At 40.3% G+C, this 25,801-nt stretch overlaps 1 protein-coding gene across 3 annotated transcripts in view; it reads right to left on the reverse strand.

Annotated features, from left to right (window-relative positions):
* The window catches only part of dnajc5ga (DnaJ (Hsp40) homolog, subfamily C, member 5 gamma a), a 45,709-nt gene that overhangs the window by 11,536 nt on the left and 8,372 nt on the right, over positions 1 to 25,801 (reverse strand). For 2 of the 3 annotated variants that reach the window (XM_080192327.1, XM_080192324.1), the window contains exons 2-4: positions 18,202 to 18,323; positions 10,952 to 11,165; positions 5,399 to 5,561 (exon numbers count right to left, since the gene is read on the reverse strand). In XM_080192327.1, coding sequence (XP_080048453.1) covers positions 5,399 to 5,561; positions 10,952 to 11,165; positions 18,202 to 18,311 — 487 coding nt within the window. In that variant the 5' untranslated portion in view covers positions 18,312 to 18,323. Of the gene's footprint in view, positions 1 to 5,398; positions 5,562 to 10,951; positions 11,166 to 18,201; positions 18,324 to 24,707; positions 24,792 to 25,801 lie in introns of those variants that run through there. The other variant, XM_080192325.1, reaches the window with a different exon arrangement.

Raw genomic sequence — 25,801 nt, forward strand, 5'->3', positions numbered from 1 at the left:
ACAAGTTTTGAAATTGTGCCCTGTACACTAAGGTCTAGGTCAGTGGTGGGCAACATGCAGCCCATCAGGATTCTGAGTGCTGCCCAGAGAATTGTCACATTCCACTGGTTTTCATCCATGTAGCATTTTACCTCATCTCAGAATACTACAGTGCAGAAGAGACCCTTTGGTCCATTGTGTCTTTACCAATGCTAGCACTTGGCCCACAGCCTTGAATATTATGCTGTGCTAAGAACTCATACAGTTCCTTTTTAAAATACGAGAGGCATCTCACCTCCACTCGCCTTCTACGTAGTGCATTCCAGACTACCCCCTAAACCTCCCACCCCTCATTTTTAAACTTGTGTCCCCTCATAACTGATCCTTCAACTAAAGGAAACAGCTGTCCCATCCACCCTGTCCATGCCCCTCAACCAGGCCTCAGTCTCCCCTGCTCCCCAACTTTTTTATAGTTTAAATATTCCATCCCAGGCAACATCCTGGTGAATCACCTCTGCACCCCTCCCAGTGCGTTCACGTCCTTCCTATAATGTTGCAGTCCAGAACTGCACACAGTACTCCAGCTGTGGCCACACCAAAGTTCTATACAACGCCATCCTAAATCACTCTGCTTTTGTAATCTATATCCCGATTGATAAAGACGAGTGTGCCATATGCCTATTTCCATCATCCTATTACTCTGCTTTCAGAGATCTCTGTACAAACATGCCAAGGTCCCTTTGTTTCACAGAGCTTTCTAGTGTCAGACCTTTCATAGTATACTTCCTTGTCACTCTTTCCAAAGTGCATCACCTCACACCTCAGGGTTAAATTCTATCTGCCACTTATCCATTCATTTGACCATTTCGTCTATATCTTTCTGTAACCCAAGACACTCAGTCCCACTATTAACCACCTGGCCAATCTTCGTGTCATTGGCAAACTTACTGATCCTATCCCCCCACCCCAACATTGTCATTTTTATAAATGTTTATAAATGATATAGGTGCCTAACAGTAACAGGTCCAGCATGAATCCCCGTGGTACACCACTGGCCTCCAGTCACTAAAGCCACTATTGGCATGACTGAAGTGATTCACATGTAAACCAAGGGCAAACAAAGTGAGGTGCTTGCTAACTGCAGACAGTGTTGACAGTGAAAAAAGCGCATGCTCCCTCTGCATCCAATCAAACGTAAATATGTTTGCTTTTACTGCTTGAAGTCGATGCCAGTTCTATTACCATATGAATGATGAAGCATTTTCTAGAATTGGTTAAGAAATATTCAACATGCATTAAACGTATTCAATCTTATTCAAAGGCCATAGGGATTGAGCATGCCTGAATTCAAGCTTGCTGTCCACTGAGATGAAAGAGAGCTGCTCATTCAACCTGCTCACTGCTAGGGTTGCTCATCAATGATCTAGGTCATTAATATATGGTGTTTAGGTGTCACTGTGTAGACCATCATTTATTGTCTATCCTAAGACGTGCTTGAGAAGGTGGTGATGAGCCACCTGCCTTCTTGAACTGCTGCATCAATGTCACCTGTAGCAATCACTGCATGCGGTAGTAAGTTCTGTGTAAAGAAACTCAGTGAATTCTTTATTTGATTGGTTAGTGACTCATTCATGGTGCCATTAAAATGGAATGGGGCAGATTTTTGTAATCCAAAAGAGGTAAGGGGTAAGTTTTTCACTCAGAGGGTGGTGAGTGAGTGGAATCGGCTGCAGTCGGTGGTGGTAGACGCGAACTCGCTGGGGTCTTTTAAGAGACTTCTGGATGAGTACATGGGATTTAATGGGATTGGGAGCTATAGGTAGTTCTATGACCTGGTAGGTATGGATATGATTGCCGCAACTTGTGGGCCAAAGGGCCTGTTCGTGCTGTAGTATTCTATGTTCTAAAAGTACTCAGGGATACAGGGCAAAAAGTGGTACATGGAGATGGATCGCATTTAATGATGGAACAAGTTTGAGAAGTAGAACGGCCTATCCCTTCTATTATGTTTCAAAAAATAATGGACCCTTATTCCTCCTACAACAATAAGCAGTCCTCAGCATTAAGGTGCCTTAATGCTCCTATTTGATATCAGTTGTAAGTTTCAAAGGATGGAGCAATGGGAAATTATTCAGTACATAATTGGAATGCCATGTAACTTATTTCATGAGCAACAGTACTCCCAGCACAGATTCATGTGGAACACCACCTTCCACTTGTTTGAGAAACTTCACTTAGCTCCGATCTTTTGATTTCGTAGGTAGTTCGTAATCTAACCTGCAATGGTCTTTGTATTGCATGTTAAATACATTAATTCAACACAATTTAAATTATTGGACCACCTCATGATGGAAGTTAGTACATCAAGGTACTGCATCTCTTATTAGATATTGCAATATGAAGGAAAATTTTGCTAGTTGTATTTAACATAAAAACAGCCAAAGATTTAAATTTTGACGGAACTTGATGAGATTAATCACGATAAAGTATCTTTAAAACTGGCAAATATTTAGTAAGTGGCTGAGTAAGCCATGATACACACTAGTGAACTTGACCATATCTCTAAGAATGTACCACTTTTGAATTACAATGAAACTGTACAATATTAACTGGGAAGCATCCGATCGATCATGCCTGTCTGAAGCACCTCCATAAAGAACACCGAAATGTAGGGAGTAAAGTTCTACTTGCTCATCTCAAAATGTTGGTGGCTATTCTAATTTTGCCAATCAGAAACGGTTTGTCAATTCGTGATGGGAAACAACATCAAGTGAAATATTTAGTTATTTAAACTTTTTCAATATTTTCCACCCTATAAAAGGACAGTTATAAACTATAGTGCCATACAAATTGTTTACTGATGTGGCACAGTGTGGCTATTTAAGAGGACTTTACTTGCCTCAGGTAAATGTACAAGATGGTGTACTGGGAACCCACTTGTTGGCACTGACTCAAAAAGCAATTTAGAATAAAGTTCATTTTCTCAAATTCAACAAAAAAACTGAAAACAAACATTTCCTGCACAAAGGGTAAATTATACAATACTGACTTTTTTATTCATTCATGGGTGTCACTGGCAAAGTGAGCACTAATTGCCCATTCCTAATTGGCTTTCCAGGCCATTTCACAGAGTATTTTAAGAATCAACCACATCGCTGAGTCCGCAGTCACATGTAGGCCAGACCAGTATGGGCAGCAGATTCTCTTCCCTTAAAAGCATTAATGAACCAAATAGGTTTTTACAACAATCAACAACGGCTTCATGGTCCCCACAGCCTTACTACGGGTCACTGGATTACTAATCCAATGACAATACTACTGCACCACAACCTCCCCAATAAATTTGAGTTTGCACTTAGTAATCAAAGAGCTAAAGCTTTGTTCAAATTACTTCTAAATAAAGATTGAGATATTTGACAGATTGAAGAAATATTTTTGGGCAATTTAATTCACTGAAATTGTACTACCTCTTTCCTAAATGCAGTGGGATACAATATACATGGTTAACAATTTAAACAAAGTATTAGATCAAATCAAGTAAAAAATTTAAAAACTAAAACCTGGAGTTTAAGGTTACAATCTTTAGGATTACGATTTTGTGACAACACTAAATTTGAGTCAGATCATATGTCCAAATGATCCAAGAGCAGTCAAATTGATATACCTAATAACTGTTGCTCTCAAAAGCTGGTCTATATGCAAATAACATTTTAATCTACTATACTGTGCTACCTTTTGAAGAATTTAGTCTTGTATCATAGAAATTAAACCCCAATGAAGCAATTTATACTTGAGTAAACATTCGTACTTTTTCATAAATGAGGAAGTTAAAAATACACAATTTTGAAAGAGTATGTGCTAAATTAGAAAAATGTCAGAAGAGGGAATAATTAAATTCCACCATCCTACATTAATTAGATTCTTGCTATATAAGGCATGAATTATACATTTCAATTGTTATAGCAAGACCTGTTATGATTCTCAGCTGCTGTGCTGAAAGATTAAAATAAATTTAAAGATCTGTACTTCATTAGTCTCTATAGCACATTTGTTGCTTGACAAAGTACTTTGAAATTAAAAAAATGGGGCTAAACAATTGAAGTTTAGAAACAATTTTGCACAAATCACAGTGCCATTTATTATTTGACAAATATACTGAAACACACAGCACAACAAAGTTAGAGTGTCTCTATCCATGGAAAAGTGCAACAATAATTGCTGAAACAATTGTCCCAGCCAATTATAACAATCGAGATTTTCCAAATGTCAAGTTTAGGAACTCTGATACAAGGACAATTTGGGACTAAGAAAACATGGAACATAATTATTCCCTCTTTTAACTTCATCTCATATTATACTTACACTGGGTGGCAAAAATGAAACCTGAAAGGTTTGTGACAATATTACATTAAGATACCAATGTTCAAAAACATAATTCCAACAATGAATGCACTAAAATGTATTCAACTAAATGGAGTGACAAAATGTTTCTTTGAGTTTTTCCAAGTAGGGAGTGGGCAACTTTTCCTTGATCTTCAATTATCTTGACAACACTGGAGTTCTATCAACAGATTATTCCTTGCTCCAGTTTTCTATCGTTACTCATCTCCCTTATCAAACTTGTTCCTTCGCCACTAACAGAGGCCCATTCAACAGCGGCTCGTGGTGATAACATTGCTTTCAATTCTTCCCAGCTAACATTATTCCAATAAATATCAACTATTTTATTTTAGAATGATTGCACATCTAATGCTAACTGCTAGAAATGAAAAGCAATTTTATCACACACTTTTCAACAAATTCCATCAAGAAACATGTTGTCACATTGAGAATATTCTATCCCATTATTGACAATATCAAACAATCTTTGATGCTACTTTTACTTTTGACAAAAGCTCCCGAAAATCTACCAGTCAACAATATAAAGTTTTCATTTGGGTGCAATGTTATACAGTATTAAACTTTTATCACAGTTAGCAACAGAATTTATTCTTATACTTGTGTTACATTTAAGAGGTATACTACACAAAATTCTGGGAACATACGTACATTTCAGAAAAACATTTTGTCATCTTGACTCACAAAAAATGACAGAATCTACAAAACTCTTGACATTCGGTAGGTTTAAAGCACCAGTTGGGTATGAACTTTCCAGAACTTGAATCATAGGACTTTATACTTTCAAAGACTGATTAATGAACCTGATCATTACATGTATTGAGCTTACATGTATTATTTACAGCTCAGCAATGCTGGATAAAGATGACTGGTTGGCTAACTTTTCCAAATGATTCATTTGGTGTTCTTTAAAGAGTCTTTTTGCCAAATTTCAATTTGGTGTAAATAGTTTACATTGTAAATTTTAAACGGGAAATAAAGCTTCACAGCTAACAAATAGTGACCATTTGCACGAACTTACCACCGTCACCACCTTGCTCTGCTCTTATCTGTGCTTCTAAATCTTCAGGATTGATAACATCATAATCTTCCATTTCTCCTGAAGGCTTGCATTTTCCACAACAGAAGCAACAGCAACAACAGCAGCAGCATCCAGTGAAAATGCCACAGCATATAACAAGAGCCTGCCACATAATGAAAAGAAGATTGTTAACAATGTAGGGAAATAGCTTTTTAAGTGCTATTAAAAAGCAAATAGAGTAACAGAACTACTTTTAACATCTATCACCTGACTTTAATTAAAAATTTATGAACAGCCCGCTGGGATCAATGAGATTATCTCAGTTCAAAGTCCTTCAATCAAATGTCAGAACTCATAGCAAAATGCCACAGAGCTCTGCCACATTTAAGATCATGGAGTTTTTTTTAAACTTGAATCTCAGTTGAAGCATTTCAACTTTTCATCTTAAAACTATACACGTTCAAAATTAAATTACTTGCATTAAAAGAATATTGCACCAATTTAAACTGTGAACCCACTGTGTACACTTACCACCACCATTTCAGACAACAGAAAAATGCAGTGCATAAACCTCTGCAATGTGGTTTTGCATGGTCACAATTAAAAACTGCTCAAACATTTTAATTTCTTGCAATCTGGAACAAATTTATTGCAATGAAAAAGGAAGAACAGGAAAAAGTGGTTGGAGAGCAGGAAGCCCTCATCCTCTTCCTGCTCTCCAACCAATACCCTCACCAATATATTTACTTGGCATTTTAAAAACGTGAACACACAATGGATTAGTTGTAAATTGTTATTGGATATCATGATGGACAAAATCTACAATGGTCCACAAAATATACGAGTCCTACCAGAGGGTCAAATCTGTATCCAAAACATACTGAGCAATTGCTCAAGCATCCCAAATCCAAATAATCATATTTGATGAGTTGTGTGCGAGTGGACAGTGCAATAGGGAAAGTAGGTATTTTCTTTAGGCTGGGGAGAATGTTGCAAAAAGTGTTTACGTAATAGCAAAACAAAGTACTTTTAGGGATTTATATTTGTATAGATAAACATTAGAAATATGGTAGAGTTTTAAGTGGGTTTAATTTAACATTTTTGTGTCTGAAAGGGTAAAACCTAGAGTTAAGATTCATATTAGGCAAAGGGGTGTGTGTGGGTCGGGGGGGGGGGGGGGGTGGAAAGAGTGGTTGCTTAGCAACAGGAGGCCTTGGAAGACAGAAAAGCTTTTAAAAAGTTGTCTCCAATGGATATATTGAAGTCAAGCACCAGGGAGTGAACATCTCGCAAATCTGCCAGGAGAAAGATTAGACAAGACAGGAGCTGCAAAGAGGTAGGTTGCCCAAAACACCAGCTACTGTCCTGGTAACCAGGGAATTGGGACAAAAGTAATGTTTTAAGATGACTGAAGTTAAGAGAACAGGGACCAAGATATTGTTCAGAAAAACTTAAGGAAGAGTGCACAAAGTATTGAGTTAAAAAGAGACAATTGCAGTAACCAGATTTAAAGTGGACTTCGGAGGTAAATCAAAAATTTAATGCCATTTTAATAAGAGTCTAGGAATTGAGAGGTAAAGCAATTGTGAACAGTTTGTATAGCAATCAAGACAAAGAAATCCTCAAAAGGTGATGGTGTAAAACCTAGATACTGGTTTCTCTGTTAAAAGTGCAGCAGCGACTTTGCTTAGAAGTGTAATTTGGAAAACCGGAACTGGATTTCAGAATGCAAATTGCTAAGGGAAAGTTAGGAGTGGAGTTTGGAAACTCTCGTGAAAATCATCTGAAAATTCTGAGAAATCGACAGACAGTAATTTGGGTCCAGAAGGAATATTACAGGGGCTATTACAATTGCTCACTTACAAGTCTGGCTCAAAAATTACATAGGAAGTAGGAGCTCTGTTGGCAAGAAACAATGTGCAAGTGGTTGTGTAATGTCATATAAATATTACAAAAAACTGTACGTTACAACACTGTACACAAGTACAAAGCATGGAAACAAGTAAATCTAGTTATTTTCAGTTATGCATATAAAAACATTGACAAGAACCAAAGAACAGCTGTGGTGAGATGTTTTGGGATAAATTAACTGTACTAAACAATTTGGGATTTTTTGATGGAGGATAATATGTAATTAAGAGCAGAGATGTCATAAAATGATTATATCGTCTTCTGTGAACAGCTTAATTTCCAAAGTGACTCAGATCTATCCAAATGAGAAACCCTGGATTACAAAAGGACTTGAAAGTAATAACGATGGAAAACAAATTGCATTCAATGTAGGGAATCAAGACAAATTTGGTGAACTGGGAATCAAAGCCAGGAAGGAAATTCAGAATGTGAAAGGTGTGTCTGCAAATAGGCTGCATAACTGGTTTTGGACAAACAATCCCAGATATGCATGGCAGGCTTTGCATTGAAAGAAAAACAACCCCATCTTGACTGCAGATAATCCTCATGATGTTGTGAATGATTTTAAGATGGTTTGGATCATTCTATATTAGAAGGATCTTGTGTTACATTCAACAAATGGAAGGTGGAGAACCAATGCAAGCAAGCGAATCCATGGGAAGCATGCGGATTTCCTATGTATGGTATTTCAGAAATAAGAAAAATAGGAGCAGGAGTAGGCCATCTAGCCCCTCGAGCCTGCCCCGCCATTCAATAAGATCATGGCTGATCTGTCGTGTCTCAGTTCCACATTCCCGCCCTCTCCCCATAACCCTTAATCCCCTTGCCTATCAAAAACCTATCAACCCGCGTCTTAAAAATATTTAGCGAGGCAGCCTCCACCACTTCAACGGGCAGAGAATTCCAGAGATTCACCACCCTTTGAGTGAAGAAGTTCCTCAACTCCATTCTAAACCACCCCCCCCTTTATCTTGAGGCTGTGCCCTCTAGTCCTACTGTCCTTTGAGCGGGAAGAGCCTCTCCACCTCTATCCTATCCACCCCATTCATCATCTTATATGTCTCAATGAGATCTCCCCTCATTCTTCTAAACTCTAACGAGTACAAGCCTAGTTTATTCAGCCTCTCCTCATAGCTCAACCCCCTCAACTCCGGTATCAGCCTAGTAAACCTCCTCTGCACTCCCTCCAAGGCCAAAATATCCTTGCGTAAGTACGGTGACCAAAACTGCACACAGTGCTCCAGCTGTGGCCTCACCAGTGCCCTATACAGCTGCAGCAAGACCTCCCTACTTTTACATTCAATCCCCCTCGCTATGAAGGCCAGCATCCCATTCGCCTTCCTGACCACCTGCAGGCTGGGTTTTTGCGACTCATGCACAAAGACCCCGAGGTCCCGCTGCACCGTCGCCTGCTGCAGTTTTTTGCCATGTAAGTAATAGTCCTTCCTACCAAAGTGGACAACCTCACATTTGCCAACATTAAATTCCATTTGCCAGTTCCTGGCCCATTCGCCCAGCCTATCCAGATCCTTCTGCAGACTCTCCACACCCTCCGCGCAATTTGCCGTTCCACCAATCTTGGTGTCATCAGCAAATTTCGACACCATACACTCAGTTCCCTCCTCCAGATCATCTATATAAATGGTAAATAGCTAAGGCCCCAGCACCGACCCCTGGGGCACTCCACCAGTCACCAACTGCCAATCCAAATAGCACCCATTGACCCCCACTCTCTGCCTCCTATTTGACAGCTAATCCCCTACCCCCAACTCCATGCCCCCTGACCTTCTGTAATAACCTCTTGTGAGGCACCTTGTCAAACGCCTTCTGAAAATCAAGAAACACCACATCCACCGCCCTAGACACATCTTCATAGAACTCCAATAAATTCGTCAGACACGACTTCCCCTTAACAAAACCGTGCTGCGTCTGCTCTATCAAACAATTCTCAAGATGCCTCGCTATTTTCTCCTTGATCACGGATTCTAACATTTTACCTACAACAGACATTAAACTAACCGGCCTATAGTTCCCTGCCTTTTGCCTGCCACCCTTCTTAAAACAATGGCGTAACATTAGCCATTTTCCAATCTTCCAGCGCCTCCCCGGAATCCAGCGACATTTGGAAAATTATTTTGCATATAAACATTTCTTGCTGTTGGAAATCAGGCACTATTGCCCTAGTTGCTATGAACTCGTAAACTGCTGAGCTGAATGATTACAGACCAGTTGCTCTTACACCATTAGTAATGAAGTGTTTCAAGTATATTGTCAAAATGTCTTTCAGATCCTCTTGTTCCATGTATCGATCTGTTAGAGTCTGCCTATCAACCTCATCAGTAGAAGATACTGTTTTAACTTTGGTGCATCTGAATCAACAGCACATGGATAATTAAGCAATTATGCTTGCATTATCTTTATTGATTCCTCTTCAGCTTTTAATATTATTCAACCATTCAAGTTTATTGAACAACTGAAAAACCTTGACGTCAATCCTATTCTTCTATTTTGGATCGGTGATTTCCTTCACAACAGGACCCAACAGATGTTTAGTTTCTGTGATTTACTCAGAGCCCACGGTAAGAAATCTACTCAGGGCCATGTATTTTCACCTTTATATTCTGACATTCATTTGTATAAGGGATGAAAAGCAATGACACAACAATCCTTAAGCATGTTGATGATACGGTACTTGTGGAATAACCAAGTGATCATAGAAAAGTTTGTAAAATGGTGATAACAATTCTCTTAAATGGAATCAAAACTGGAAGAACGAGTTATAGACTTTTGGAAACAAAAGCCAGCAATACTGTTCCCATTAAGATTTATGATGAGAACATTGAAATGGTTACTAACTACAAGTATTATAGGTATTAAAAAGTTCTTGAATTGGAGCAGTGTATAGATGTGGTGACCAAGGGACATGCATGATTACATGAGCTCAGAAAATTAAAATCCTTTCAGTAGATGTCTCTCCTGGTACTGTTGTTCAAGGGCACAGAGATAATGAATCAGGTTGGAATGGTATTTGAACAGTAAACTTTTCTTGACGAAATCTACTCTCAAAGAATTTTGACATAGTTAGGACAATCATGAGCAATGACAGTCACCCTATGTCTCAGTATTACTGCTGATTTTATTCAGGGCAAAGGCTACAATCCCTTAGTTGCAGAAACAAAATCAGACCCTGAGCTCATTTATGTCCTTCTCTAAGAATTTTTACCATAAGTTTGATATACGGCTGAGGATACGCACTTACAGTGGGACTCTATTTCAATGAATTGGAATAGTTTTCAAATACAATTTTGTTATTATTTCTAGATTTCCAGAATTTTAAAGAAACAATGTACCCAAAATGAATTTCTGCACAAATAAAAGTGAAATTGAATACCGATCAGAAACATTAGGTACACATTGATGTATTCCAAAAGCTGAGTAGTTTTGGATCAATAGTGAAGACAGCTTTAAGGTATTTTTCATTTTGATGTAGCAAATCAAACAAAAACTGGTGACAAACATCTGAATAGTGTGAACAGAATCAGCTGCACCATTTTACATTAGCAAAGGATTTAGAGACATTTTAAAAATTTAAGATGCAGATTATAATTCAACTATCACAGATTTAAAAAAAATTAAACTCACCTTAAACCAACATTTGTTCATCAAAAAGTAGTACTTGACGCTCTCTTCGCCAAACTGCTCAGCGACATACAGTCCCATTGAGCCATACTCATCATAGATGCGTTTCTTATTATCATCGTTCAGAATAGCATTTGCATTGTTTATTTCCTTAAACTTCTCTGATGCATCAGGATTGTCTGGATTTTTGTCTGGGTGATATTTGAGGGCAAGTTTTCTGGTTGAAAAACAAAACGATTAAAATTTGAAGACTCCCAAGACTATAAACTGGCCCCAGACACTGCATTTGTGGAGAGAAAAGCACATTTCTACCGCCACAGGTCCTGCTGATGTGCTGAGCATTCCAATACATTCTGATTTGATTCAAATTTCCAATATTCACAGAGTTTTGTTTTGTATTAGTATCTGATTAAAAATAAACTGGTAATTAAGTCAGCTTATTTAACCATATAACTACCACAACAGCAACCTCATTCTTAATAGGTACTGCCACAATCAAAGTTATATTTTACATTGTAAACCTGGATCACAAGCCAGGTCAGAGCACTAGTGTCTTTAACTCTGCATGGGGGTCAAATACCAGTATTCAAACTAAATATATTTCCATGGTGGTATAATGTCAAGAAATTAGATTTAATCTAAATGCAGCAGAATGCAATAGGGCTTGTCAAATATTGTAATGAGTTTACAGAAAACAGAATTCTTACAACAGATGAAGCCACATTAGAAATAAATATTGCACCAGGTTAGAAGAAAAACTGGAGCATTCATGATGCAGGAAAATTACTGCAGGAATATGGAGATCGTTTTATCAGAAATTACAACTCAACTACACACAAAAAATGTAATGATTTTATCAGTCACTTTCATGTTCTGATTAGTAATTTCAGCAGCTCAGCAATACCACTGCTGACTCCTTTTAGTCAGCTAACCCTACTGCCGACATTTTTCAGTCCACAAAAAAATTCTCCCATGGACAGCAAACACCAAATCGGACAATCTTACCTTAAGTCGGACCTTTACTTCAATAATCAATTTGAAAATTGACATGGCTTCCATGCCACTTTCTGGTTTCTCAACCACAAACAGGCATCCAACATTAGGGAATGTAAGAACACGAGATCATGGAAAGAACTCAATAATATTAACATACTGACATGGCTGTAAGTTTTTTTGATGCTTTATGTACTTTTTCTTGTATTTACTTTTAAACGCAACTTAAATATTTGCACCTTGGAAGGGGTCCAGAGGGGGTTCACAAGACTGATCTCAGGAATAAAAGGTTTGTCATATGAATAGTAGTTGAGGAGTCTGGGTCTATAATCAATGGAGTTTAGAAGGATGGGGAGGGGGAGAAAGGGGATCTAACTGAAACTTACAAAATACCGAGAGACTGAGCTAGAGTGGATGCGGTGAGTATATTTCCACTATACAAGACTAGAACTCGAGGGCACAATCTCAGATTGAAGGGACGCTCCTTTAAAACTGAGATGGAGGAGGAATTTCTTCAGCCCCAGGGTGGCGAATCTGTGGAACTTATTGCCACAGAGGGCCGTGGTGGCCAGGTCATTGAGTGTCTCTAAGACAGAGATAGACAGGTTCTTGATCAATAAGGGGACCAAGGGTTACGGGGAGAAGGCAGGGAGAATCATATCAGCCATGATTCGATGGGCTGAATGGCCTAATTCTACTTCTCTATCTTATGTCTACCATTGAATTTTGCAGGAGGAATTCCCTTCAGAGGTGCTTGAAGTAGGAAGACAAACAAAGAAACATAAGGGAAGTCAAACTGCCTAAGAAATGCTCTGGATCATCCACGAGTGTATCTCAAAACTGACTTGAAGAATGCTCACGTGGGCAGACAACCCAAGCCTATGATGGTTCCCATTCCCAAAGAGGTGAAGAAAGTAGAGTCAATGGCAACACTAAGATACCCAACTACAATTTCAGCCACAATGCACTATTTAAGGATGCAATATGAGTGCGCTGGATACATCAGAAGGCAGAGTTTCAGCAACATCCTAGTTGCAGTGCTGATGACCCTGTGCTTCAGAAATATCCACAGTAATGTGGTAATGGTGCAGTGGCAATGTCATTGGTCAACTAATCTAGAGACCCAGACTAAAGCTCTGGGAAAAGAGGATCAAATACCACGAAGGCAGTTTGTGGAATTTGAATTTAATAAATAAAAATCTGGAGTATGTAGTTACCATGAAAGTCATCTGGTTCATTGATTTCCTTTAGGAAAGAAAATGTACCAGTCTTACCTGGTCCGACCTGTATGTGACTCTTGACTCTGAAATGGCCAAGCATGCCACTCAGATCAAGGACAATTAAGGATGGGCAACAAATGCTGCTCGTCTGTGACGCCCACATCCCATGAAAGGATAAAGAAAAAAAGAACACCCATAGCTAAGAGATCTCAGATATTGGCATCTATTTGACAATTTGGAAGATTATCCTGCAATGTCTTTCACACAAGACCATGAGAAAGAGGAGACGACTATATGGCCTCCTCCAGCAATTCACATAGCTGATCTGCCTCAAATTCACTTTCCCACTTGTTCTGTATATCCCTCAATTCAGAGGGATCAAAAGTTACTTATCCTAGCCTTGAACATACCCAACAATGGAAAATCCACAACTCTATGGGTAGACAATCCAAAATTTCTGAGTGCAGAAATTTCTCATCTCAGTCCTAAATAAATTGACCCCTTATTCTACACTGTCAGGTGTCATATTTCAGATGCAATTGAGGCAATCCCTCAAGTGGATATAAAAAACTACCTCTTGAGAATAGGATTACCGTAGAATAATATAGCATTAAGGAGACCAGTCAGCCCATTTTGCCTGGATTTGCTCCATCCAATTAGTTGCGACCTCTGGTTTTTTTCTCCATGGCCGTGTAAATTTTTCATTTTCTCTTTTGAATCCTATTAGTGAATCTCAATCCATCAGACTAGGCTGCCAGATAATTCATTTGGAAACAAAACTTGTTGGCTAAAATTTCTTCCATTTCTCCCATCTAATTATTTAATTATTTCGCATAAATCTGTATTCTCCAAATATTCATCCTTCATCATTAGAATAGCTTCTTATTTACTCTCAAACCTACATTATTTTAAATATTTCTATCAATCTCCTTAGCCTTCTCTCCTCCAAGGAGAATGACTCCAGCTTTTCCAATCTAACCATCTAACTGTAATCCTTCAACCCTTGAATAATTTCTAATAAATCTTACCAAAAAAACCTTCATGCCCTTCCAAGAGTGTAGTATCTCGAATTGGACACAGCGCCCAAGTTGGGCTGAACTCGTGTTTTATATAGGTTTAGCACAACTCCCTGGATTTCTGTTACAGACCAAGATGCCTTGTACTTTATGAATTGCATTTTCTTTAAAACCATTCCTGCCACCTTCAAATATTTGTGCATAACTCCCATCAATGTTGTGGATGTCATCATTGGCTAGTAACTAACTGGACCAGCTGCAATGCTGGTCCAGTTAATTTTAGCTGTTAACGTTGCATGCACTGCACTAAGTTGCCAGGGTTTCTTCTGCTGCACTTATCAAACTCATAACCTCTACGATCTAACAAGACAAGAACAACTGGTGCATGGAAACACTATCACCTCTTAAGTCCTATACCATCTTGGCAAATTTATTGAATTGCTTTTTCTAATTTGCGGCTGGGACAAAATCCTGACACTCCTTTCCCAACAATATTGTAGAACTATATTCACCACATAAACTGAAGAGATTCAAGAAGCTCAATGTCACCTTTGGCATTTGGGGCTCTGAAATAAATGTGACCGTGGCGGCAGCTCACATTCCAAAAATGAAAGATTGAAAGAAAATATTCATTGTTAAGTACCATCTTTCAATTGAAATGTTACATTGATAAAGGTCAGGGGACATGGAGTTGGGGGTAGGGTGTTAGCGTGGATAGAGGATTGGTTGTCAAATAGGAGGCAGAGAGTGGGGGTCAATGGGTGCTATTCGGATTGGCGGTTGGTGACTAGTGGGGTGCCCCAGGGGTCGGTGCTGGGGCCTCAGCTATTTACCATTTATATAGATGATCTGGAGGAGGGAACCGAGTGCAGGGTGTCGAAATTTGCTGATGACACCAAGATTGGGGGAAAGGCAAATTGTGCGGAGGGTGTGGAGAGTCTGCAGAAGGATCTAGATAGGCTGGGCGAATGGGCCAGGAAATGGCAAATGGAATTTAATGTTGGCAAGTGCGAGGTGGTCCACTTTGGTAGGAAGAATGGTAGGAAGGACTATTACTTACGTGGCGAAAAACTGCAGCAGGCGACAGTGCAGAGGGACCTCGGGGTCCTTGTGCATGAGTCGCAAAAACCCAGCTTGCAGGTGCAGCAGGTGGTCAGGAAGGCGAATGGGATGCTGGCCTTCATAGCGAGGGGGATTGAATATAAAAGTAGGGAGGTCTTGCTGCAGCTGTATAGGGCATTGGTGAGGCCGCAGCTGGAGTACTGTGTGCAGTTTTGGGCGCCGCACCTGCGCAAGGATATTTTGGCCCTGGAGGGAGTGCAGAGGAGGTTTACTAGGCTGATACCGGAGTTGAGGGGATTGAGCTATGAGGAGAGGCTGAATAAACTAGGCTTGTACTCGTTAGAGTTTAGAAGAATGAGGGGAGATCTCATTGAGACGTATAAGATGATGAATGGGATGGATAGGATAGAGGTGGAGAGACTCTTCCCGCTCAAAAAAGACAGTAGGACTAGGGGGCACAGCCTCAAGATAAAGGGGAGGCGGTTTAGAACGGAGTTGAGGAGGAACTTCTTCACTCAAAGGGTGGTGAATATCTGGAATTCTCTGCCCGTTGAAGTGGTGGAGGCTGCCTCGCTAAATATTTTTAAGAAGCGGGTTGATGGGTTCTTGATAAGAGAGGGGATTAAGGGTTATGGGGAGAGGGCGGGAAAGTGGAACTGAGCCACAACAGATCAGCCATGATCTTATTGAATGGCGGGGCAGGCTCGAAGGGCTAGATGGCCTACTCCTGCTCCTATTTCTTATGTTCTTATGTTCTTATAACCAGACTACCTGTTCAGGCAGATAAAAGATCAAGCCACTAACTGAAGAACAGGAGGCTATCTGCCTGGTGTCCTGGTCAACATTTACTGATTGACCAGCATCCCCATACCAGATTGGGTTGTAACTTCAGAGTTACGGAGTTGTATTTTGGGGTACCTCAAAAGATGCAAGTAAGATTTGCACATCAATTGCCTGGGAGTCCAGATTTCCCATGGACAACTGGCCTGAACAGAGAACCATTCAAAAATGCATTTTAAATGGCAAACTTTGATGGTTCTGACCATCTTACACAGCAGTCACCCAGAAAAAGTTAGAAGAATTAAAACAAATTCTAGCTTCTGGATAACTATTAACAATATAGCATTAAGGAGACCCAAACACTCGACCCTACACTCCAAAGAACCTCCTCCTCCCCCCTCACAGGACATACCCAGCCTCCAACATTTGATGTGGTTCCACAATTGGACATTTGATAAATAATCCTCAGTGTCAGTGTGCTAAAAAAATTATGCTGACAACTAATTTAACATTGTCAGTCAGGCTCAGCATGGCACATTGCTTGTACTGGAAGCTACATATATTAATAAACAGGACCCTGTTCTTTGTAGAGAGAAAGAACAACATTGTGGCTGTTTCAGCTAAAAAAAAACATGACAAGACAATGCCTTGACCTGAGTCAAGCCACTGGGTTTAAATTTCAAACAATGTTTGGCAGTTAACATCAAATAATACAAGGCAATGCTTCTGGCAGTCACAGTCCAATTGCCAAACAGCAGAACACTCTTTTCATACAATATAAAGTTGTTGTTGCCCCTGACATTGGTATTGTGATTTGCCATGATGAGTGTAAGATGAAAAGATTTGACAAAATGCCTTTAAGCAATATTCCAAATTCTATACACCCAAACAGTGGATGAGTTGAGAAACAGTGGTGATGAAGTGGAGCTGGGTCTTGCCAGTTTAAATTTGAAAACTAATGCTGTGCCTTGGATAATGTTGCCAAGGGCAACGTGTAGATGGGAAATACGAAGTGGCCAAGGATAGATCCTTCAGGGACACCACACAGGTGCAGGAAGACAATTATTAAATAAGGTCAGAGCCTCGGGAGACACCGGAAGTGCAGACTTTTATGTTAACGTTTTTGTCTTTTTATTCCGCAGGTGGAGGTCCACCTTGTTGTCAAACAAGGGGCATGCACACGGTGGGTCGTGCGTGGGCTGCTCTTGGAGGTTCCAGGAGTGGCCTAGTACTTCGTGTCGGTGTGTGTGCTTGTTCCTGGACCGGTAGACGGGCGCTGCAACAGCTCAGTGACTAGCACTGTTAGCTGTGCAGATACATGGATTTGGGCCTGTGTCTGTGGGAGTTTGCGCATTCTCCCTGTGGTTGCATGGGTTTCCTCCGGGCGCTCCGGTTTCCTCCCACACCCCAAAGATGTGCTCTTGGGCTGATTGGTTTACCAAATTGACACTATTCTCCCCTGAATCTGGCTAAGTTAGGGGTTCCATTCGTAGACACGCAGGGTAGAATAGGTGTAGGATGATGCGGCGGCGCGGGCTCGTTGGGCCAAAGGGCCTGTTTCCCATGCTGGGTTGTTCTTTGTTCTAAGACAAGCCAGACGACAATTAGATAAGAATGGACCCAAATGAGAGCAGCCCCACCCAGTTGGATAATAGCAAAAAGGTGTCAGAGGAGGAAACATTTACTTTTGTCACAATCACACAGGGTGCAACTTGTGACTTCAGTAAAAGGCATTTCAGCAACAGGGAATCTGATTGGAGAGATTCAAACAAAGAATAAAATGGCTTCTCAAACAATGTAGCAATCCCACAGTTATGCACTGAAAAGTTAACTAGACTGTGTGTCAAACCTGGTTAATGCGGTCCTCAGAAGGCCTGTTTTTTGTTAAGTGTGCCTGACACTACATGTATTCAAACAGCAACCCACGTGTGAGCACAGTTCCAGTGAGCATAGAAATTGAAGTTCTCACCCATCAGTATACAAAGCAAGCCCATACTGCAAATTTGTAAAAGGTGTAAATACAGTTGTAAAGCATTCAAATACATTTCAATATGCTGAATGTTAAAACTCTATTCTGTTGCATAACAATAAGTTCACACAGTTACTGGAAAATCTCAATATTAAATAGTTATGGTTTCAAATAGAACAGTAAAATTTAATGATTAAAATTTTTTTTTCATACCTGTATGCTTTTTTAATTTCTTCTGGCGTAGCCCCTTTCTCCAATCCTAGTGACTTGTATAGACTTTCACCTGTTCTGGACATTGTACGTTGAAGTCGTGGTGTAGCCATGTTAACGGGCAGCTTTAAGAGAAAAGCATATTTTAGCTTGACGTGAACTTGCAGCGGTCCAACATGCATATTCTTATTAAATGCAAGGCTTCATCATCCAAGCAGTGTGTCAGTTTTTGACTATAAACCAGTACTTTTATCATCTTTAAAAAGCAAGGTTATGCTATAATAGTTTACTTGTGGCAACAGGCAGACACTTAAAATAACAACTTCAATTGGGAAGTACCTATTTAGAAAAGGGAAGTTGTTCTGGTTCTGGTATCCATCAAAGGCTCACAGGTTAGCTCATAGCAACTCTTGGCTGGCAAAAACAAAACACTGTATACCTCAATTAGGTCATTGTTTTTTGGATTTTTCATCTGGAACTGAAAGAATGTTTTCATTCATAAAGAAGGTCAAAGCTACAACTTCAAAAGTGAAAAATTCTTTGAAATAGGAAATGGAAAACCAAGTAGTGCAAATATTAAATGGTTTCTGGGTTTTAGGTGGTGCTACCAAATCAGTAACCTAGTCAGGATGCTGCAGTCAATAAGAGAATGGATGCAGGAAGAGGTCAAGAGGCATAGTCAACTAAAGATCACTAATTTCTACTTATTTATCCTATTCTTTACCAGCATGGAGATTTACTCATTTTTTTAAAGAAGATATTTGGCTGTACAATGCATGTTGATTTTAAAGCAACGAATCTAGATCCCAATTCAGGCAAGAAAGACCAAAGTATTAAACAAATAAGAACATAAGAACATAAGAAATAGGAGCAGGAGTAGGCCATCCAGCCCTTCGAGCCTGCCCCGCCATTCAATAAGATCATGGCTGATCTGTCGCTGCTCAGTTCCACTTTCCCGCCCTCTCCCCATAACCCTTAATCCCCTCTCCTATCAAAAACCCATCAACCCGCGTCTTAAAAATATTTAGCGAGGCAGCCTCCACCACTTCAATGGGCAGAGAATTCCAGAGATTCACCACCCTTTGAGTGAAGAAGTTCCTCCTCAACTCCGTTCTAAACCGCCCTCCTTTTATCTTGAGGCTGTGCCCCCTAGTCCTATTGTCTTTTTTGAGCGGGAAGAGTCTTTCCACCTCTATCCTATCCATCCCATTCATCATCTTATACGTCTCAATGAGATCTCCTCTCATTCTTCTAAACTCTAACAAGTACAAGCCCAGTTTATTCAGCCTCTCCTCATAGCTCAACCCCCTCAACTCCGGTATCAGCTTAGTAAACCTCCTCTGCACTCCCTCCAAGGCCAAAATATCTTTGCGCAGGTGCGGCGCCCAAAAATGCACACAGTACTCCAGTTGCGGCCTCACCAATGCCCTATACAGCTGCAGCAAGACCTCCCTACTTTTATATTCAATCCCCCTCGCTATGAAGGCCAGCATCCCATTCGCCTTCCTGACCACCTGCTGCACCTGCAAGCTGGGTTTTTGCGACTCATGCACAAGGACCCCGAGGTTCCTCTGCACCGTCGCCTGCTGCAGTTTTTCGCCTCGTAAATAATAGTCCTTCCTACCATTTTTCCTACCAAAGTGGACCACCTCACACTTGCCAACATTAAATTCCATTTGCCATTTCCTGGCCCATTCGCCCAGCCTATCTAGATCCTTCTGCAGACTCTCAACACCCTCCGCACAATTTGCCGTTCCCCCAATCTTGGTGTCATCAGCAAATTTCGACACTCTACACTCGGTTCCCTCCTCCAGATCATCTATATAAATGGTAAAAAGCTGAGGCCCCAGCACCGACCCCTGGGGCACTCCACTAGTCACCATCCGCCAATCCGAATAGCACCCGTTGACCCCCACTCTCTGCCTCCTATTTGACAACCAATCCTCTATCCACGCTAACACCCTACCCCCAACTCCATGTCCCTCGACCTTCTGCAATAACCTCTTGTGAGGCACTTTGTCAAACGCCTTCTGAAAATCTAGAAAGACCACATCCACCGGCTCTCCTCTATCCACCGCCCTAGAGGCATCCTCATAGAACTCCAGTAAATTTGTCAGACACGACTTCCCTTTAATGAAACCGTGCTGTGTCTGCTCTATCAAGCAATTCCCTTCAAGATGCTTTGCAATTTCCTCCTTAATGACAGATTCTAACATTTTACCTACCACAGACGTTAAACTAACCGGCCTATAATTCCCCGCCTTTTGCCTGGCACCCTTCTTAAACAACGGCGTAACATTAGCCGTTTTCCATTCATCCGGCACTTCCCCGGAATCCAGCGACGTTTGGAAAATAACCACCAAGGCATCCACTATCACCTCCGCCATTTCTTTCAGAACCCTCGGATGCATTCCATCCGGTCCTGGGGACTTGTCCACAATCAGCCCCTCCAGTCTGTCGAGCACCGCCTTTCTAGTAACAGTAATGTCATTAAGACCCTCCAGTCCTACCACCTTTTCATCGCTAACACCCGGCAAATTATTCACGTCCTCCTCCGTGAAGACAGAAACAAAAAAGTTATTTAATACCTTAGCCATATCCCCATCCCCTACCACTAGGTCCCCTTTCTCATCCTCTAAAGGACCAACATTCACCCTAGCCAGCCTCTTCCTTTTTATATATTTATAAAAACTCTTGCTATCCTTTTTTATATTAAGCGCTAGCCCAGCTTCATAGTTTCTCCTACCCTTCCTTATCAACTTCTTTGTCAATCTTTGTTGACATTTAAACCTCTCCCAATCCTCTTCTCGCCCACTACTCTTAGCTACTCTAAACTCCTCCGCTTTTAGTTTAACACTTTCCTTCATCTCCTTTGTTATCCACGGCTTATTACCTCTCCTCCTACTATCCTTTTTGACCATCGGAATAAATTTCCGTTGAGCACCAAGAAAGATCTCCTTAAAGATCCTCCACTGCTCCTCAACAGACCCTCCCTCCAACGCGCTCTCCCAGTCCACATTCGCCAATTCTTCTCTCATCCTACCGTATTTCCCTCTATTCAAACAAAGGACGCGTGTCCGGGAACCTACTTTCTCCTCCTCCATCTCAGACTGCTGACCAGAAAAGTACAGAAGTCAAGCCTTACCATTCGATGACAGGTTAATTTGAGTTACTGGTTGAGTTTCAACTGGTTAATCAAATCACAATAAGAATCCTTCCATTAAGGAGATCATGCTAATTCTGTGCAATCAGTGTTGCACTTGATTACTCTCTTCCTCTGAAGGGGCTGAAATATATTGTGAGACAATGTCACAGGTGGCAGCAGCTTCTCTAATGCATCAAGTAGTCACCAAGGTCTCAAATCCTTCACCTTCTCTGACTTAAATGGACAGAGTCAATGTATTAAAGACAAAACTCATTAGACAGACAGGAAGACAAACTACTTTCATTACCTTGTTCCTTGGTCTATCTACAGCATAAGAAAAACTCTCAAAAATAGACTGCTTAAAAAATCACTCGGGTTGAAATGCTTTTTCAATATTCTCACTTTTGTCATTGATACAGTGACTTAGAGTTACATATGGTAAAAAGAGAACAGATTGGAATAAGAGGGATTGAAATATGTCAGACTATTAAACAGCAGGCAGGTTTGCACAAAATACTTTGAATAACATTGGTGAACAAAAGGCAAAAATTGCTATGCAGGAATGATTTGATACTATTAACAGGGGCATGTGTTAGGCTATGCCAGAACTCAGAGTCGAACATTTCTGAAAACAAAATATTCAGGAAGAACACAGATAAATACAGGTGAAGAGATATATATAGATTCAAATGCAACATCTAAACAAAGATGACATGGGAACGTTGTAAAGTTCAATGTATCTGACCAGAATTGAAGAATAGGGGAACTGTTATTCTATTCAAAGTATATTGTAGACCAAATGATAGGTGATAAATAGAAATTTGACAGTTTTGAGAAAAATGCAGTAACAAGCTTTAATTACTGAAAAAAAATGGAGTAAATTCATTTAAGTGATAGAATGCAGTAGTTTCCACAGTGATCTCAGAACTGTTTTCCACATCATTTTGATTTTAGTTCAACAAAAGCAGCAATAAATCAAGTTGTAGGAAATGAACTGGACAAGAAAAAAATGCACAATTCCAGATAGCGATGCCACAATTCCTCACCAAAATGGTGATGCTTGAGAACTTTCACCCTCAATAATACTTGAATTTATTTCACATTCAGTTCATAGGAACCTCTTTAAATTGACTACAAATACATTTTGCTGTTGGTTATATAAAACATGGACTAAGTGCACACTCCTGCACCTCCAACTGATTAGCTGGTTGGTGTCAAGAGGTACATGCGGTAATAGGAGGTGGTATCATAATTAGACAAAGTAACCACAGTTGTAAATAATTGCTCTGAAAAGTTGGTGGAACTTAAGATGGAAAAGGACACCAAGCCCTGGCAGCACATTTAAAATTCATTTTTGAGATATGAGCATCATGACATTCCTTTCTGAACCATAATTGTTGGGTGAGAGGTCTTTTGGTGCAGTGGTAGCATCCTTGTATCTGGGGCAGAAGTTTCGGTTCAAGTCTCATTCCAGATTTGATGTTCATAACCATTTTAACTCTGATATTATTTTGCTGCATATATGCTGTGTCCTGTTGAAGGCAAATTTTGTTAGGTGTGGTGCCCAAATTTGACTGCAGTACTCTGGACATGGTATCATATGACCAAATAGGTTGATCAACTTTTAAAACTTTCCAAAATGTCTGATGGTAAGAATGGGAGGGTTTCCTGCTCAGTGATACTGCAGAAAGCAATAGCAAATCACAAAAATACTTTGCCAATCCAATGGAAGCTCATGGTCGCCAATACCTCTTAGGATATGGTACCTGAAGGAGTTTTGTGACCACCAACAATTCAAGTGCCTTGGTGGGACACTTCAGAGAACAGGGAAGGCAGTGGCATAATGATATTGTTGCTGGGCTCGTAATTCAGAGACCCAGGGTAATATTCTGGTGAAATCTGAATTCAATGAAAATCTGGAATTAAATGTTTACCGATGACAAAAAAAACCATTGTCAATTGTTGTAAAAACCCATCTGGCTCACTAGGAAAGGAAATCTGCCACCCTTACTTCGTGTGGCCTACATGTGACTACAGACCTAGAGCAATGTGGTTGACTCTTAGCTGCCTTCAGGGATGGGCAATAAATGCTGGCCCAGCCAGTGATGCCCACATCCCATGAATTAAAGGAGAGAGTTGAGGCTAGCCCCGTTAGCATGAAATTAACAAAAGCCTGTTTCCTTCCCTTGAACCAGTTAGGTTTGTATGATAATCTCTCAGCTTCATTCATTTTTTTTCCAGGTCCAGCTTTTTAAAGGTTTATTTAAAATCAAATAAAAAATCTCAACTGTCATGAGTAATGTTTGAATTCTTGTTCTCTGGATTACCAAGCTTGCCTTCATCAGGGCATTAAGTTTAAAAATTGACAAGTCATGTTGCAGCTTTAGTTAGGCCCCTTGGAATATGGTGTTCAATTCTGGTCGTCACACTACCAGAAGGATGTGAAGGCTTTGGAGGGGGTATAGAAAAGATTTACCAAGATGTTGCCTGGTATGGAGGCCATTAGCTACGAGGAGAGGTTGGAGAAACTTTGTTTGTTCTCACTGGAACAATGGAGGTTGAGCGGCGACCTGATAAAAGTCTAAAAGATTATGAGAGGCATGGACAGAGTGGATAGTCAGAAGCTTTTTCCCAAGGTGGAACAGTCAATTACTAGGGGGCACAGGTTTAAGGTGCAAGGGGCAAGGTTTAAAGGAGATGTACGAGACTTTTTTTTTTACACAGAGAGTAGTGGGTGCCTGGAGCTCATTGCTGGGAAAGGTAGTGGATACGGTAATGACTTTTAAGAGGCATCTTGACAAATACATGAATAGAATGGGAATAGAGGGATATGGTCCCTGAAAGGGTAGGGGGTTTTGGTTCAGTCAGGCAGCATGGTTGGTGCAGGATCCTGCACCAGGAGGGCCGAGGATCTTGTCCCTGTGCTATAATTTTCTTTGTTCAGTTCAATAATATAGCTACTCCTCTACCACATTCTATGAACACATCCTAAAATACAAGCAAATAGCAGAGCTTTTGATCACAGTATTTCAATATAGAAATTGTGCTAGTTAAGGGTGGCCAATTTCATTCTTCAATTTAAAACAGAAGAAATAAATCAGGTAACTTAAAAAAAAAAGCTGAACTTCTATGGTGGGTAAATAGCAATAGGCTATAAAATACGTGAACATTACTACTCTCTTCAAAATGGCATGAGTTACTTAGATTAGTGACCAATCTAATTTAAGTAAAAGTATACACGAGAAACTAGAAGCTGAAAAAACATAGAAATTTAGTGTTTTAACGTACAAAAGTCACTATAAACTACTGGATAGGTACAAAAACTAACTTGAAGGTTATTTATTCATATCACAAGTAGGCTTACATTAACACTGCAATGAAGTTACTGTAAAAATCCCATAGTCCTTACACTCTGGTGACAACACACTCGAGTGCAATGCTAGCTTCCATTTCAAAAGCCCAGGATACAACTTACGGAAGTTATGTATGTTACACAAGTTATGCCACAGTTGCATAAAACTCTGGTATGACACCATATCTAGAGTACTGCAGTCAAATCTGGGCACCACACCTAACAAAACTGGCCTTCAACAGGCACAGCATTTATGCAGCAGAATGATACCAAGGTTAAAATGATTAAATTATGAGGACATATTGAAAAGACTAGATTTGCATTCCTTTTAAACTATTAAAGGGCAACATAATTGAAGTATTGAAAGGAAAAGAAACTATTTCCTCAGGCGCGGAAATCCAGAATAAGTAACATAACCTTAGAAGCATGCATTCACCTAATAATAGTGGAAATTTGGACCCCCAAATGAAATTTTCAATTGAACCAAGATTGTAAAGTAAGAATATTAAGGGGGGGGGGGGGGGGGGGGGGGTGTAAATTGAGCCATTATCTAACTGAATTGAGGTAGAACAGGCTCTGGGGTGTCAATGGCACACTCTTGGTTTGTGCATCCTATTGGAAAGCGAAACATTTAAACAAGTACAGAAACTGTGCCAGTTTTCTGAAGGAAATGACTCATTTATTTTGCATTTTCAATGACCTCTGGAGGCACCCAAAGTACATGAAAGCTAATTTGATTTTGATTTATTATTGTCACATGTATTAACAGTGAAAAGTATTGTTTTTTGCACGTTATACAAAGCATACTGTTCATTGAGAAGGAAACAAGAGCATGCAGAATGTAGTGTTACAGTCATTGCTAGGAAGTAGAGAAAGATCAATCTAGTGTGAGATAGTCCCATTCAAAAGTCTGATGGCTGCAGGGAAGTTGCTGTTCTTGAATTGGTTGTTACGTGACCTCAGACTTTTGCTTCCCTCCCCCCCCCCCCCCCCGATGGAAGGTAGTGGAAAAGCGTATGTCTGGGCCGTGTGGGGTCCTTGATTATGCTGGCAGCTTTTCCAAGGCAGTGGGAACTGCAGACAGAGTCAATGGATGGGAGGTTGAT

This window comes from Carcharhinus amblyrhynchos, chromosome 7 (genome assembly GCF_965287045.1).
Source record: "Carcharhinus amblyrhynchos chromosome 7, sCarAmb.v2.hapA, whole genome shotgun sequence".
NCBI lineage: Eukaryota > Metazoa > Chordata > Chondrichthyes > Carcharhiniformes > Carcharhinidae > Carcharhinus > Carcharhinus amblyrhynchos.